This window comes from Urocampus carinirostris, chromosome 1 (assembly GCF_059441175.1).
Source record: "Urocampus carinirostris isolate Australia breed hairy pipefish chromosome 1, RoL_Ucar_1.0, whole genome shotgun sequence".
Classification (NCBI taxonomy): Eukaryota; Metazoa; Chordata; class Actinopteri; order Syngnathiformes; family Syngnathidae; genus Urocampus; species Urocampus carinirostris.
Genome location: NC_142349.1, coordinates 25,439,209 through 25,457,376, shown reverse-complemented (window position 1 = coordinate 25,457,376; position 18,168 = coordinate 25,439,209). Strand labels below are relative to the sequence as shown.

Here is an 18,168-nt window from a genome sequence, read left to right as displayed (position 1 = left end):
CTCAATTAGTTGAATTCATACTTTTTTCAATAATATAATCCTATCCTCTGCAAAAAGTTAAGTTGGAAGACTGAAGCCTACAAGGCAGACCCTTATAGGCAATCCATTTATGAAGAAAGCTGTCCTGGATTTTAACACTCATTGAGAATGCATCCATCATACCGCTGCAAATACGGACCAAACTCTGACACTGGTTTTACAAGAATCTAAGGGCTCATACCCCAGGAATAAATTTGTGATTGTCTCACTATACGTCAGTGAACTTGATGGGTAAAACATTACCACATACCTTTGCGGGGCTACAATGCAAACCCAACAATCTATTACACATTTATGAGCTGGGTGTGGACCGGAGAAAGTCTGGCTTGTAGCTCCAAATCAGGTCGGACAATGACGTATTTATCGGCCCCCCTGACCCCACCCTACTCCCAGGAGAACACTCGCTCTTCTGTGGAAGCAACTCTACTTCCGACACAACCCAGCTTCCTTTCCAAAAGAAGCTCGGATAGACAGAGAAAGGGAGAGTAGATGAACAGAGTAGCCGCTGTCCAGGTTCTCAATTAGCTGCGGATGTTTAATGGGAGCTGGCCAAGGAAGGAAAAGTGAGATGAAGGGTAAAGGTTGGGGAGGGAGGGGAAACGCACAGCCCTTGCTGGCTATGAAGCTGCATGAAGGGTCCTAAACAAGCCTATGAATGACACTAATTCCATTTTTTATGCTCATTGCGTCATCATGAAACACTCCAAGCTGACAAAATGACGCGTCTATCGAGACAGTCTATAGATCGTGTTATAATGCTCAAAGAGTCAGTGTTTGAATTTAATTATTTTGATACCAATTAGTTTCTTTAACATGATTCAAACAGACCCCTTAAAGTTAGGAATGAGATGGGGCGTTGTGAAAAGTTCCACCAATTAAAATAAAATCGTGTGGGCATGTCAGTCATGACACAATATCGAGTTGGTTCATTGAGAGCCAACATATTTATTTTTTGAGAGACAAGTTAGAATACTAATAAAATGAGAATCTTTATATGCTGATACTGTAAAAATATGTTTGCAGGGCCTCAGGTTGACTGGGGAAAATCGGCAAGAAAATGACTTGTTTTTGGATGTGAGAGATTTGAGCTTGCATTCGACACAACATTCGACCCAGATAACTCAGCTTTAGTAATTGAAAATTGTTCAGGCCACAACATTTTGTTAATGGTTCATTGTGAAACTCTTGTATAATTACATAAATGGTATAGGAGGAACAAGGTAATGTAATGAAACGTTCTGGAATTAAAACAAGTTTAACAGAAGGAATCGTCTATACCAATGGTCCCCAATCGTGTCACGGTTGCCATGGCGCCAAATTGGCCCCGCCCGTGATGTGCCAGCTGCTGCTCATTGACAGATTGACTTTCCTTCTATTTAAGCTCAGTGCTCTCACTCACCCTTTGTCAGTCCGTGAACGAACCTCTGCGCCCGCTAGACGTGGGTTTTTACTCTGTCCGGTTCCCTCTTGGTATTTCCTGCCCTGTATAGTTCCCGTCTGTTTTTGTCCTGTTTATTATCTCCAGTTTCCATTCCTGTCCAGTTTCATTCTTCTGTTTAATTTCAATATCCTGTTTTTATATCAATCCTGCCTGTCCCGTCCTGTCCGGTATCGACGCCCGCCGTCTGGTATCAGCTCGGGCAATTGGTATCGATCTCGTCGGCCTCTGGCTTCCTGTCATTGCACGCCAGACTGCTGCCTAACATGCTTGACTCCCCATTTCCCGTAAAATAAAAGTCTTGTGTGAGAAACGTCACACATTTGGGTCCTGATCCTGTTCCGGTTCATGACAAATCTACCACAAGGCATTAAAGCAGTGGTCCCTAAATTACGGCCCGCGGCCGGATACAGGTCACCTCTATATTTGGTCCAGTCCCTTAAACAACACCAGAGACAATTTTGAGCTCAAACACAGTGTGTGCAAATTTGGTTGCAAGGGAAGTTTTGGTGATGAAAGCAATGAGCTTTTGCCACTGGACTATCTCATTATCACACTATCTTTAGTCAGTACCAGACATCGATGTAAATTTAATTGTGCATTTCATATGTTACAATGACAATAAATTTGTTACAATACTTATATACTTACTACTACAATATATACAAATTATTTAAGTGTGTGTGGTTGGAACAAGTGTGTGTTTTTGTGTGTTGATGGAGGTCAGCCAAAGACACCTGAACCTCAGTGACAGAAATTACATGACTCATATCAATCCATCATCATTGATGTCACAGAATTGCAGCAGTGTGCTACGTTACACTCTCATGTTTGCTTTACTTCTGCTTCCTGCGCCGCTACATGCACTAATTGATTGACAGAGAGGTGTAATTTATTAGATGAGGAAGATTTCATATGTAACATCGCTACTTGGGTTGTAGCTTCCCCAACGGAGTTGGATTTGGATCAGTTGTCATAGGATTACCTCCAGATGGGGCGTCAGCCATCTTGATGGACAGAGGGACAATGAATCCGTGGTCAGCTGCACAATGTAAGTATTTTGATTGTTTTAAATGTTGTACAACGTTCAATGATTTTTGACAATTTGCCCATTTTGGCTCTGATGCGGATAGTCTTGTTCACTCGTAGCTAGACGTAGGATCTTGAGCCTGAGCCCAGAGTTTGGGTGAGATTGGGCCTAAAAGATCATTACGTTTGATTTTGGTGTGGCTTCTTTCTTGACTTTTTTTTTTTAATCATCCACCCGTCATTGTTCTATGGTTCGAGCTTAAATCCTGATCTTACCTCAACTACAACAAAGTCACTGTAGATTGCCAATATTGTCGTGGAACACTAGCATTTATTTTACATGTGTATTGCTCTGCCTACCTCACACTAATGATCAAAGTGGAAGCTATATGTGTCATGAACCGGAACAGGACGAAGACCCAAATGTTTCTCACACAAGTCTTATTTTACGGGAAGTGGGGAGTCATGCACGTCAGGCAGCAGTCTGGCATGGAATGACAGGATGGATATCGAAAAGGGATATTGAAATTATACAGGACAAACTAGACGGGAACGAAAACTGGAGAGAATAATAAACAGGACAAAAATAGATGGGAACGATACCGGACAGGAAATGCAGGCAAGAAACCGGAAAGAGTCAAAACCCACGTCTTGCGGGGCAGAGGTTCGTTGACGGACTGACAAAGGGAGAGTGACAGCACTGAGCTTAAATAGAAGGGAGGCCAATCTGTCAATGAGCCGCAGCTGGTGCCACACGGGCGGGGCCAATTGGGCGTCATGGCAACCGTGACAATGTGAGGAAAGCTCATACAGAATACAGGAAGGCATCTCAAGTGATACTGTGGCATCTTTGTCGCAAATTCAACTACATTGTGACAATATGTGTCAGAGAACAACATCTGTCGACAAGAGGAAGTTCAGCAAAATCCTGCACTGCTTCAAATTATAAGCAACATTCAATTTTCTGCAAAAGAGCGGAGAACTGTGAAAGATGTCAAATGAATTGTTGGTTTTGTTTATTTGGTAAAAAAGATAAACTTGTATTCACAGATTGTGTTTGTTTTTATTCTACATTGTCTGCCATGCTGTGAGGAAATAGGTGCTGTGTTGTATCTGTAAGGTTCATTATCACTTAATAAGGGGAAGTGCAATCCTAAATAATTGGAGCAATTTGCTGAGGTTGACATGTATGGGCTATGAATAAAATCTGGTTCCTTCCTTCATTTACAGTCAGGATGTCCGATTTCCATCCGGAGGAAGTCAAGACAACTTTTACAAAGCCTCAATTTACAATACAACAGCATTAGCCACATGTGCAATTTGGGATATACTTTGGTTTTAGAGTATTTGGGTCAACTTACTCAAAAACTTTACCGAAATAGCGCTTCTCTTGTTTTTTTGTTTTTTTTGTTGTTGGTTTTTTTGGGGGGGGTTATAATCGACAAAGCGCCCGTTTCTGTATTTTGTGCTCACATCCTAATTGATTGGGTCAATGTTGATGCACCTGCAAACTAGTTTTCACCCTTTACCTTGTGGAGTTGTAACAAAAACTTAGACTGAATTCTAGGCACAAGGGTTTTCAGCTTGCCCAAAAACGCCGATGATTAAAATTGCAAGAACATAGTTTTTTATCCTGCAAATCACAAGCTCTTGAGAAAACTTCAAAAACATCTTGAATGTTATTGTCTCGAAAGACTGTTGGGTATAGGCTGTGTTCCATTTGAAAATCAATTTTGAATCAAAAAAGGCACAATTACAAAAGGAAAGGGTGGTTTGGATTCTTTCTCATGATTTTTAATGAGATTTCTGTGTTGAGGTCAGCTGCTGTCAATCTTCAAATGCCAGGAAGTGGAAATGTTTAGCGTGAAAGAGGTCACAGACGAAAGAACGTGTCAATGTGTTGCTCTCCCGACAGGAAGAAGAGCACAGTGGGATTTGTAAATGAATTTAGGTCCGCGGGGCTTCAAACTCAACACGATCAAACGGATCAAAGTCGACATGCTCAAGTTTAGAGACGCAGCTATGATGAAATCACAAAAAATCCTCGATGAAACCATTGTCATTGGGAAACTTTGATCGACATCTCTTTAGATCTGTATGATCTCTGAAACTTGTTAGAGTGAGCTTTGTGTCCGAAACAATGGCTCATAAATTAGGCCAACTCTGGAGAGTGTCTCTATTAAAATGGGTGGATTTGAAACGAATTGCGCTTAAGTCCTTTAGTGTGTCTAGTGAAAGGATAACTGTCGGACAAAAACAGCCTCCAGAAACCTCAAGCTGGTCTTAACTTTCGTAGCATGATTTCCGGCAATCTTCACCTCAACTCTGTTTGTTGCTACCAAGTTTGCCTCTCAATTGGGGTTCCAAGTTCTCCTCAATGAGGTTTAGAAAAAGATAAGAGTGAAGGGTTTTTGATGCCCGTCGGTTCATTTCCAGCAGCGATTTTGAAAAAGAAAATCGAAAAATTGTGATGTGAATTGAGAAAAACTTTAACACTAAATAAGTATAACCCTTAAATATTTCTGCCTCCCCTGACTGCATGGCACTTCTAGTAATCTAAATCCACTGTGAGGCATAGCTTATGCTTGGCTCCTCTTCGTACTTGAACCTGAATTGTAAAAATTCAGCCCTTTTGAAAAATAATTTCCCAATAATGTTGAGTTAGATGAAAAACAACTAACACAAAATAGTTTGATTTATTTCTACTCTTAGGCTGTGCCAGTGTGTGTTTACTTGCCTCCCTGATTGCATGTAGCTGGTGGAAATTTGGTTTCAGGTCTCCAAGGCTGTCTTAAAGGTTTCAATGATTCAACCTCTGGTTCAGCAAGAGTACTTACTATGGCAGACGGAGTCGCTAACAGGCGTGCAGTGGGCCAGCTGGATCTCTGTCTCGTCGTCGCAGATGGTGCAGGGCAGGCAGGGGTCCAGCAAGCTGTCGCGGTCCGAGAAGGTGAAGTCCAGGCATTCCTCGCACACCGTGTCGTGGTCATGTTCGCACTGAGCAAACACGCCCTCGCCGGCCAGGCACACCGTACAAGGCTCGCAGCGTCCCGAGAACTCGTCCAAGTAGAAATTGTAGCGACAAACGCAGACGGCGTCATTGGAGTCTGTGCATGGGGTCTCCATGCGCATCAGGCTCGTGCACTGGGTGCACGGGAGGCACTGCTCGGTGTGGCTGTAGTTTTCAGAGAAAGTTTCACCTAGGAACCAGAGGGGGTATTTTGTCATTTAGTGAATTCTGTGGCCATTTAAGTACACATTTTTTTTAAATGTAATCGGGACAAGATGATGAAGTGTTTGGAAAAGGGTAATGGATTTTTTTAACTATAAGACTCACCGGCTTATAAGACGCACCTCAAAAAATAGTCTTCTGTCATATAATTTTCATTCATAAGGCGCACTGGACTATAAGGCACATTAAATTGAAACTACATTAAGAGATTCCGTGTGTACATATACACATTGATGCAATGCAATAACATATGCTACCAACTCAAATAGTTGCGCTGAATGCGTTACCGATAGAAGTTGTCTCATTACTGTGTTCTCGTTTGCCCGCGTCCGTGCGTCTTAGACGTGCGTCCATTTTTAAAGGCCCTCTTCAAGTACCTTCTGAACCAAAAGAAGAGGGCCTTTAAAAATTGTGATCAGCAGGAGCTAAAACGAGTACAGAAGGAGCTCAAAGTCCAGCTCCGGAAAGGGAAGGAGCAGTACAGTAGGAAGTTGGAGAAAAAGCTGCAGAACAACAACATGAAGGAGGTGTGGGAAGGGATGAAAACAATTACTGGCTGCAGCACCAAGCAGGGTGTGGCTGTGGATGTAGATGTGGGGCGAGTCAACCAGTTGAACAACTTTTTCAACAGGTTTGACCACTCCGCCTCATCTTCACCCCTGAGTACTGCAGCTGTTTTCCCCCTCCCCCTCTGGACACTAGCATGGAAGACATCCCCCCAATAAAAATAAATGCAGCCCAGGTGTGTGGAGAGCTGAGAAGGCTGCGAAACAGCAAGGCAGCTGGTCCAGATGGAGTATCCCCCCGACTGCTGAAAGCCTGTGCGTCTGAGCTGGGAGACCCTCTACCGCGCATCTTCAACCTGAGCCTTGAACAGGGGAGGGTCCCTCAGCTGTGGAAAACATCCTGCATCATCCCAGTCCCAAAGAAATCAAGACCTGAGGAACTCAACGACTTCAGGCCGGTCGCCCTGACATCACATGTGATGAAAACCATGGAGCGGTTGCTGCTGCACCACCTGAGGCTACAGGTCCGTCACGCCATCGACCCACTGCAATTTGCTTACCAGGAGAAGGTGGGAGTGGAGGATGCTATAGTATACATGTTACACCGATCCCTCTCTCACCTGGATAGGGCTAAGGGGGCTGTGAAGATTACATTTTTGGACTTCTCCAGTGCCTTCAATACCATACAGCCTCTGCTACTGGGTAGGAAACTGACAGAGATGGGAGTTAGCTCACACCTTGTAGAATGGATTACTGACTACCTGACAGGCAGACCCCAGTATGTGAAACAGGGGGGCTGTACATTGGACACTGTGGTTAGCAGCACAGGATCTCCGCAGGGGACCGTGCTCTCTCCGTTCCTATTCACTCTATATACATCGGACTTTAAGTACAACTCTGAGTCCTGCCATGTGCAAAAGTTTGCCGACGACACTGCGATCGAGGAATGTATCAGAAATGGGCAGGAGGAGGAGTACAGGAAATTGATTCAGGACTTTGTCCGATGGAGCGACGCAAACCACCTGCACCTGAACACCACCAAGACCAGGGAGATGGTGGTGGACTTCAGGAGAACCAGAACTCACCCGGTTCCTGTAACCATCAAAGGACAATGTGTAGAATTTGTCCAGACCTACAAATACCTGGGTGTGCAGCTGGACAACAAACTGGACTGGACTGCTAACACAGAAGCTCTATGTAGGAAAGGGCAAAGCCGACTTTACTTCCTCAGAAGGCTGGCCTCCTTCAAAATCTGCAAAAAGCTCCTGAAAATATTCTATGAGACAGTTGTGGCAAGCGTCCTCTTCTATGCGACAGCGTGTTGGGGAGGCAGCGTCAAGAAGAAGGATGCCTCTCGTCTCAATAAACTGGCTAGGAAAGCGAGCTCTGTTGTGGGCAAAGAGCTGGACAGCCTAATAACAGTAGCTGAGAGACGGGCACTGGAAAAGCTGCGGTCAATCATGGACAATCCATCGCATCCACTATACAGCATTATCTCCAGACAGAGGAGCAGTTTCAGCGACAGACTGCTGTCACTGTCTTGTACTACGGACAGACTGAAGAGATCTTTTCTTCCTCATGCCATGAGGCTCTTTAACTCTACCCAGCAGAGTAAAAGCCCACAGTAAACCACACCACCTACATTGCATATTACCGAATCTTATTGCAATATGTATTCTGTGTAGCACTATTTAGTTATTCTATATAATACGCTACAGTGGGCATTTGCACGTCACACTGGGTATTTGTATATTGTATTCTTTTTGTTTTATTATTGTATTGTTCTCAGCGAAGGGATGCTGCTGGAAATGTGAATTTCCCTTCGGGGATGAATAAAGTATCTATCTATCTATCTATCTATCTATCTATCTATCTATCTATCTATCTATCTATCTATCTATCTATCTATCTATCTATCTATCTATCTATCTATCTATCTATCTATCTATCTATCTATCTATCTATCTATCTATCTATCTATCTATCTATCTAACTATCTATCTATCTATCTATCTATCTATCTATCTATCTATCTAGACGCATCATTTTTGCTGGGGACACATCGTCTCAAATCAACGTCCTTGGGATGCAACTTTTTTGACACAAAATTGTCATTATTACCCGATTACCTTTTTTTTTTAACAAAGATTTACCGCACTCGAAACTTTTCGTCAGGCAGATCCGCCATTGTTGTTTTGGTCTCGCGGTTTGAGTTTTCATCTGCACGTCCATACGAGATCTTGTTGGTCCGTCTCTTTATAGAGAACTGGCTTTTTCGGCTCAACTCATTAAAGAGAGCCGGCTCTCAAACGGCTCACTTGCTTCGATGCATTGTGTTACGAATTATTATGTTGTATAGAGAAGTTAAGAAAAAATATAAAAGGAGAAAATTAAAAAAGACAGGTTTGTGGTTATCCCTTTAATCAGTATATTACCAAAAATAATTCAATGCAGAAAAGGAATAATCATTTGAATAAGAAAATGTATTATTTTACTTAATTATATTGCATGTATTTTTTCCTTCTACAGTGAACGTCCAAGCTACTTATTTTTTTAAGTTTTTTTTTATAATAAACCTCATTCATGTCAAGCAAGACAGTTAGTATTATGTGAAAATCGACACAAAATTGGTCATTTCTTCAGTGTCATTAATAAGTCGAAGCATAATGCAGAAAGTGATAAGAACGGCAAAAATTCCGGCACGAAAAAACGGCGAAGAAATTCTTCGGAAGATCACGGAGGCAAGGAAAACACGTGTGTTGAAGCGAACGATTTGACGACAAAAGAATACTCCTAGCAAGAAAAGGACTTTTCTGCCAAAATGGACTAAATTATATTCCTGGTGACGCTATGAGGAGGATGATAATGGATTGGACCTTGAGAAGGCATGACAACTGTGGCGGGACAGCAAACCACGAAGAATATATCTGAAAATTCTGAAGATATAACTGCTTTGTTTTACCAATTAACTGTGATGATTAAAACTAAATAAAAATATAGATTAATATAATTATTTCAGCAATATCATTTGTATGATGTACAATATTGTTGTGAACTGAGAAATCTTGAAGTGATAACTGATTTGTATTACCAATAAACTGTGATGATTAAAACTGAATTAATATATAAATTTATATTATAAATTTGTCGCCGATTTACAATTTCCACCTCGATAACACTAAATTTTGGGGACCCATAGATCTCTGTTGGGACCCATTGATTTTTGAGCATGCGAGTCCCCGGGACCCATCACTTTTCAGAGGTAAAATGAACACTGTCATTATCACAATATTTTTGCGGCGCCATAAAACTGGGTTTGCATCGTGCATTCTGATATGTCAAATAATCTCTCCACTTCTTCATCTGTACGTCAACGACCTCTCCGTTTAATATGTATGCATACATAAAGCTTGTATAGTATTTTGTTGAAAGCATTTCTGTTTTCTCCATTCTTTAACATTAATTGGTGAAGAAGTGTAGCACTAAGCAAAACAGGGTTGTGGAACCATGTAAAAATAGTGTGATAATGAGATAATGTCCAAGTACTTGTCGCATGTCATTTGCACCACTAGTGCTCTAGTGGTAACTCGTAGGCCCTCTCACCATCATTACGATTCTCGGTGCATACAATATTTTGCAATGTGGGTCAGCCATGTCTTATGATTTTATCAATCAATGCTCAAAATACAATCCTATTGTAATACTTTGTATTGTAACGCATCCCATTATTTACTGTATGCACTACTTATCCTATCCGCTGTGTTCTGCTCTTCATAATGTGCACCGGATTATTAGGCACGCTTTCACATTTTCGGGCAAATTTGGGTTTGCAGGTGCACCTTATAGTGCAGAAAATACAGTCATGTTTAGGAATTCATCTTCTGTGCAGTGTTCTACTGTTTGCAATTTTCACATATTAACTACTTATTAAAAAAAATGGTGACTGGCATTTTGCCTGTCAGGTCCCCTGGTTCCAACATCACTCCTTAGTCCTGTCCCATAAATTGATTGGTCCAGTTTGCCGCTTATATTGCAATCTATCTAATGGGCTGCTCCCGTAAAAAAATTATGATTATAACTGCCAGATGATAACACTGTCTTTTAGCATCTCGTTTTGGGGCTTTCTTTGTTAGGTTTTCAATTCAGTACCCCAATTTACAATATAACAATAGTCAACAAATTGTTTATTTTTATGTGAAAATGGAAAAAAAATGATTTGTTTTGTTGTTAATGTGATGGTTTAACTACCTTGCACAAATTTTATAGCATCCAATATTTCATTTTGTACAATTGGGAATTTGTGAGATTGTTTTTTTTTTTGTCTGTATTTTATTTATTTTTAGCAAATCATCTATAAAATATTACAATGTAAGGCATGTTTCGGCATAATTCGCGTAAAAATAATTTCCCCTTACATTTGGGCTAACTATATAGTGGCCTTTTAATGGAGTTTTGTTTTTTTGTGTGTGTGATTTTCTTTTACGATGTAAAGGGTGCAACATTTAATAACTTTTTTTTAAAACCTGAAGTAAAGAAATTCGTATGTATTTAACATAACATGAGGCTCACTGAGAGGGAGCTGATGATTGTCCACGACTCTCCATTATCTTGCTGTCAAGTGTAACCCCCAAAAACAAAAAAACTTTCTGTGAGCCTGCGCAAAATATGAGAAGGGAACTGTTGCGGTTTAGTCACGTTAAGTCACGCTAGTTTGGACTCTTCTTTGGGCTTTGCAGCACTCTTCCTCGGTTGCATAGCACAATACAGCGCCGTCTAGTTGTCAAAAATTACTATTGTCCCTTTAATGAAGGTGCATGGAAAAAAGAAAAATACGTGGCGCCTGTCTGTTCCGCTGGTTAAATGCTTTTCAAAAACTGCTTATCTTCTTGCAGTGGTTTCAATCATAAACACACTGAGCTTGCGGTGTCGTAACAGAAGTAACAGTATCAGATGTGAATGTGTTAGACTGCACATGGGAGTGTCATGTTGAGTAACAGCAGTTTATAGGGTGCAAATGGTCGACTGCACCGTCCTAGTTGGGCTACTCTGGAGCACGTGTTGCAAATTATTCCAACGCCGACACCGCAAGCACCTAGTGAACAGGGCTGATATTTTCAAAAAACTTTGTAGAATCAGCTTTTCATAGGCCCAGGTAAAGGGAAAATGGGCATCCGGGAATGCAGTCAGAATTTTTTGACTAGGCATCAGAGGCAAGGTGGTCTGCCAAGCTCCATTACAAACGCGTTGCTTTGAAAAGACCACATATTCTTGTTGAAAAAAGCACCAAGAAGTGGAATGCAGTATATTTGGGTTCGTATGGGTGGGTGTTTCCCCTTCTCCGCAGCCTCCTTTAAACCATATTGGAGAGCCATTAGTCTCATCAATAATGCAACAATGAGCCTCTCAAGTTGGTTGTTGAGGGTTTTAGTCCCTGCTGTTAGAAAATGAGGCAGTTTGTCATTTAAAATCCTCATCATCCTGACTGACAGTTCACCTGAGTTATAAGTCGGGCTTAATCTAAAAAATGCAACTTTTAAGAGTGTTTGCAACCTCTAGGTGGCTTCGACAAGTGTTTTTTTTGGGGGGGAGGGGTGATCCGGGAACTTTGCGGGGCAAATATGTTTTTGAAAACGTTGGAAACATGACAACAGAATTGAGTGCCATTTTTTTGTCAATGTCAAAAACAAATCCCTCATGCAGGAATAGGATAAGAGAGGAACTCTCCCAAAGTGAAGAAGGGTTTTCATCCCTGAAATGATTGACTAGAATCTCTTCCATCTTCGTTTTGGGCAGAGTAAAACACCATATTGTTACTACAGCTGAATGACAAAATTGAACAGTAGCGTATTACAGTACACTACTCTTTTTTTAGGGCGGCAGTAGTTCAGGAGGTAAACCGTTCGTCTTGGCATCAAGAGGTCGCAGGTACTATTCCGAGCTCCTCTGTTACATGTCGAAGTGTCCTTGGGGAAGACACTGAATCCCTAATGCCCCGGTAAGCAGGTACTTGCCTTGCATGGCTGACGCTGTTGTCGGTGTCTGAGTGTGTGTGAATGGGTAAGTGTGAAGCACATTGTAAAGTCCTTTGGGGGGTTTTCAGTGACTTGAAAAATGCTATATAAATGCAGAACATTTACAGAAGAGAGTAAAAATGTACTTTTGTAATGTGTTAGTCCCAACACTGCTAATGAATGAATGTCTAATGATGTGTCTAGAATTTTAGTTTTTCCTAATCCTTATGTTTCTTAATAAAACACAATAACACAGGGTGCCACATAGACTCCGCACACATTCCTGGCACAACAGTGCGCAGTATGCTGGAATAACTTAAAAAATGTCTGGCCTAAAAAATACATGAAAAAAGGACAGTAAATAACACTAGTAGCGTAGAGGAAATGTCCTCTGCAGATGGAATGGACGCCTAATTTGATTTTTTTTACAATTTCAATGGTGTAACATTGGAAAAAAAATGGGACAAACTAATTAAACAATGGATTGCCTCCACGTAAATTGTGGTAGGACATGTTCAGAAGTAGTTTGAGAATTTCCTACGTCTCTTGATCCTTTGCGCTTCCACTTTTGTCTACAAATCCAAATGATTCCCAATCACTGTGCTGACCTGTCTGTTTTCTAGTGCTGAAGACGAAAGAGAAAGAAAAGATAGCTGATTAATATTTCAACGGTGCTGATGCTGCCGCTCGATGGGTGAAGGGGGGCCGGCGGTCATGCGGGAGAGGGGCTTGTAGGGAGGTACACCAGGAGGAAGTGGGAATAAATGTCTCTGCGGTAACTAAAGATTGGCTGCCAAACAGGAAATTTTGCACTCTGCTGTTCATCAATGATTCAGTCAAGCACTTCAGCAGCATGTGCAGGTGAGTTGCGCCATTTGGTGGCGCTCCCTGTGGAGCACAGCCCCATGAAGGCTTTCACTGGCCGCGTGCCGCAGAAAATTGGAAGTAACCTCTCAGGGGGAACGTGTGCTTAAGTACTGCTCAGCTGAGAATGATTGTTCCTGAAAAGCTCATGTAGGCGTTTAATTAGCGGCAAGCAGATAGCAAGCTGCATTCATGTAACAATATGCACAATGAATGAGCAGATTCAACCCTCGGGTGTCTTGCTTTCCAATAGAGCCAACCATTGTGTTTTCACTAAATTTTCAACTTGAATAAGAGGCAAAAAGCACAATCTACTTGCATAGTTCTATAGAACCACTGGGACGCAGACCAGATCGGGCCATGGGTACTTTGGTACCGGATACTGCTAAGTTTCGGACTGAACTTGAAGCGGTACGTTGGGATTAAAATCAGTGTTGTTCGCACGGTTGGGCTTAGTTGCCTGTCGGGCGGTGAAACTGTCATATTGGAAAAAAGGATTCCCGCCTGCCAAAACTACAGTGAAGGATTAATCAAACCAAACATTTTCGCTTATAGCCAAACTTTAGGCAAGGAAGATGCATGGAGCCGTAAGTCAAGAACACGACACCGGGACCACACAACACCAATAAGCTTTTCGCAAAATTGGTTCATTTTCAGAGTTCTCCTTTTAAATTACTTAGCATGCGGAGGGACTTGATGTTAAATGCTAAACGTTACGATAGTGACCATAGTGTGTAGTTATTGGCACGTATGTCTCACAGTTCAGAGGTACTGGACTACATTCCAGCTACAAGCCTCCATGTGTGGAGTTTGCATGCCTTCCCTATTCTCCCAGGCACTCCAGTTTTCTCTCACGTTAAAAAAATGTAGATGAGACCAACACCCCAAGACCCTTGATAGTATAAGCAGTTTGGAAAAATAATTGCATGCGATTTTGGTGTGATGCTATGAGGACATTTAAATGTTCCAGAACCTGGATTTACGCTGTTTAATATTATTTTTAATGTTGTTATCATTTCAAATGTTGTAATTGTTGTTATTATTATTGGAACTATTATGTTGGAAAAAGTACAATTCCACCCTTGGGCCGGGCTTGTCCGTGAAAATATTGTCAGACAATGACCTGGTCTGTGGTACAGAAACGGTTGCAGACGCCTGCTGTAGGAAACCCAGCCCATTTTGCCAGTCAGGCAAAAAATTGCATACTAATAGAGCCTAGTAGAGTTTTGACTTGCAGAAAATTCCTCTTAAACCAGGGCGAAAAAAGATATATTGACATAAAAAGCTAATTTTTTAAACATAAAAACATCATGCAAAACCTGTTGGAAAACAACTGATTTCTGATGCCTGTCCAATAGTATATTGACAAATTCATACAAATTGGACAACACAAATGAGAGTTACCTGGAACTTAACGTAATGTAACCTGATTTTAGCTCAGGTTTTCGACATAGAGGTTTGGTGCTGTGGAATGCTCTTCCCCCTGAGATTCGATCTGCAACCTCAGTGGAAGTGTTTAAATCCAGGCTTAAAACACACTTCTATTCTATAGCATATGAATAACCTATATGTTATGTTGACAATATCTGTGTATTATTTATTATTGCAACATCCATTGCAGCCTGGGGGATTACCTCATGTGCGGTCCCTTCTCACGGTTTCTTCATTTTCCCCATGTTGAGGTTTTTAAGTTTTTCCTTGCCCTCATGTAGGCTTTAGATCAGGGGGTGGTGTAATAATAGTCAGTGGTTTTCAATAATCTGCGGTCTGTGCAGCACTTTGAGATTCTTCGTGATTAAGGGCTATACAAATAAACATGACTTGACTTGACTTGACTCTGAGTAGCGTTACTGAACTTGCTCACTATGGTTACCAGAAATACTCACAGAATTTGTGTGACTAAAACCCATACAAGGTTAGAGGGAACGTTTGCCGTGGGGTTGGCTTATATTTTGGGTAAATAATGTGAATGTTAGCCTCAGCCGATCTCCTTAAATGTTAGCTTTCTGTTTTTATGTCTCAACCCTTTATTATGCTTAGACGCATCGCATCCCTTAGTTTGCCGCTAGCAAGAGATAGTGTTTGGATACTATGTCAAAAGGGCAAGATTCGAAAATAACGGAAATGGAATTGAAGAAAAGGTTTTTCAACAAATCGTTCTTTGTTATCTTCCCCAGGAAAAAATCATCAGGGGTCACTGTAATTGTTCATTGGAGATTGTGTTTAATTAGTGGCAGACTGATTCTGCAAAGCTGCATTCATGTAACAGTATGCAGTATAAATGAGCAAAGCTGGCCCTCAGGTGAGCATTTTCCTAATACCCATTTATCCACCGGTACAGTTGGATGAGTCATCGCAACAGGGAGGATGAGGAGGAGAGTGAAGAAGCTTTTCTGAATAGAGAAATTAAAATATAGCCGGCAGAAGAGCGAGGAAGCGGTTAAGGTTTCTGCCCAATTGGGAAAAGGGTCGAGAATAAACACAGAATCATCGACTAAAATTTATAGCCACAAGTAGGAGGAATATGATACACATGTGAATTTAAAACAAAAGTCAGGCTGTTCAAGGTCATGAATCTTTTACAGTCGAGAGAGCGGTCCATCTTTTTAATGATCCCAGAAGGAGTAAAGAATAACAGAATTTACAGTGCAGATCGATTGCTTGTTTTGTTGGCTACTAACCAGAAAGACAAGCAGCTGTTGTCTTAGAAGTAGCATTAGTTTGTTTGGGTTTTAAGTCAACCACATCTAATAAGAGACAAATTCATCCTTAAATTGCATTAGACCCGCCACACACAGAGTGGCGCTGCAACACTATCGAAGTGGAAAATTGCAAAAAAATTACAGAAGAAGACTCACTCCGACCAATTTGGCTTCACACAATATTTGCTGAACCAGGGGTCTTCGAAATGTTCCCCGCGGGAACCAGGGTGCCCCCTGAGGACAGTTGAGATGCCTGCTAACTATTTCTGAAAAGTGCTGATTTGTTGTGATTTCCTCGTAAAATATTTTTTTAGAGGTTGACAAAGTCTATTTAACCCTATTTCCCATGTTTACGTGGTATAACATAGTAAGAACATGATAAATTGTTGCTTTAGAAATGCATATTAAATGGTCTGCCTTTTGCACTAATAAATAACAAAAAATACCTTTCAGCTTGAAAAAAAGTTGGTGTCCCCTGCTTCATATACAAAATAATATTCTTATAAGGAAGTGGTGTGTACCATAACAGCTAAACAAAGTGAATGCACAACATTTCATATGTTTGTGTTATTTTGTTCATAATTCTAATATTAAGATAGAAGCTAGCAGTTTAAATGAAGAAGGATTTTGCGTCACTGTTTTTAGTTTGGCGCGAAAGAGCCAAAACAGTGTTCTTTGGTAGTAAAAATGTATACATGGTGACTTACTTGGAGGGTTTCGTTTGTGCTAAATGTTATTCTACTTCTATGCATTGCACTATTGTTTCGATGACAAACTTACTGGTTAATTAAAGCATGCAAACCACTCCTTTGCTGCCTACCATAAATCGACCAGAGAACTTAGTTGCTGTTTTTTTACTTTAAATAATAGCCACGGACGAGCTGTTTAAGGCAAAGCTAAAAATACAATATTAAAATAAATAGCACTTGGGTTTCTTTGCAGAAGTTTAAAGAAGCTTTAAGTTCTATCTATAATAGGAACAACCATTCTCAGCTGAGCAGTACTTAAGCACACGCTCCCCCTGAGAAACCAAGCAAACTCTAAACAGGTAAGCTGGTGGTTGGATTTGAACCCATGACCTCAGAACTGTGCCGTGGACGCTAACCACTCTGCTGTGCCACCCTACTGTATACACACACACACATATATATTATATATATATATATATATATATATATATATATATATATGGGGAGAGAGGGAGTAATTTTTTTTTCCATTACACACTAAGTTTGTTTTAGAATTCATTTTCATACCTTTGAGGGGTCAATGTTATAAATGTTATTATTTAAATGTATACTTTTAAACGTACTACTCAAGTAAATGAGTACACTTTAGATATACTGCACTTCTCTGAACCACTCTTCTTAGTGAAAGCAAGAAATTGTTGTAGTAACATTATTAAAAACAGATTTATTTTCATAAAAAAATCTCATGAGTTAACATTCCTAAGAAATTCGGAACATCCCACTTGTTAAAATTAGAAACAGTGGTGTTCCAAGAAACAGACTAAATGAATGTTAGATTAATAAGGATTCCAAGTTAATTGTATAATAACTTGCTCTGAAATGTTTAGAACCACTATTAAAAAGACAAACAAAAGAAAAAAACAACAACAATGCAACTGCCTGAACACAGGCTAAAAGAGTGTTGATTAAAGCCGTATTTTCGAAGTAGATCACTTATTCAACAAGTAATTGACACCGAAGTTGGGAATTTAGAGTGTTCGATTGCTTCTAAACCTTTTTCAAATGTGTTTTGACCCAGCCTGTGTTGCCAACAAGAATTTATGACTGCTTTTGTTCACCCCAGTGCGCTAATGCAATATAGTGAAAAACATGTTTGTAATGTTAACCTGTACTTCAAACTGTAGATTATACATAAAGTTAAACGGCACTCCAGAAGAAGCAAAAATACTTTGGATTCGAGAAATGCAGGAGCTGGACAGATTGGCCTGAAGGCCTGAATAGAGCGATAAATACCCATGACACTGGACAATCTCAGACAATGATGGATTCAAATGAAACAATGGCATCCTGGACTGACAACATGGACACCTTTATTACACATCACTATAAAAAAGCTATCATAATATATTAGGCCATGATCTAGCGGAACTGAGCGTTATTGATCACACTGACTCCAATAATTCAAAATTAGATGACTTCGATCCTTACCCCAAATTTCTATCAACTAGCTCAGACAATTGCAAATATTATACTGGAAATGAATATAATACTTTTGTTAAATCTGAAGGGAAATTTTGATTCATTCACTTTAACAGTAGAAGCATGTACACAAATTTTGAACATGTCACAGAATGCTTAGAGCACTTTGAGAACCCCTT

General features: G+C 40.6%; 1 protein-coding gene across 1 annotated transcript in view; it reads right to left on the bottom strand.

Moving 5' to 3' along the window:
• ngfra (nerve growth factor receptor a (TNFR superfamily, member 16)) overlaps nucleotides 1-18,168 on the bottom strand; it is a 64,671-nt gene that overhangs the window by 27,170 nt on the left and 19,333 nt on the right. The window contains exon 3 of the mRNA XM_088331977.1: nucleotides 5,344-5,706. Within this exon, the coding sequence (XP_088188103.1) occupies nucleotides 5,344-5,706 (363 nt within the window). The remainder of the gene's footprint in view (nucleotides 1-5,343; nucleotides 5,707-18,168) is intronic.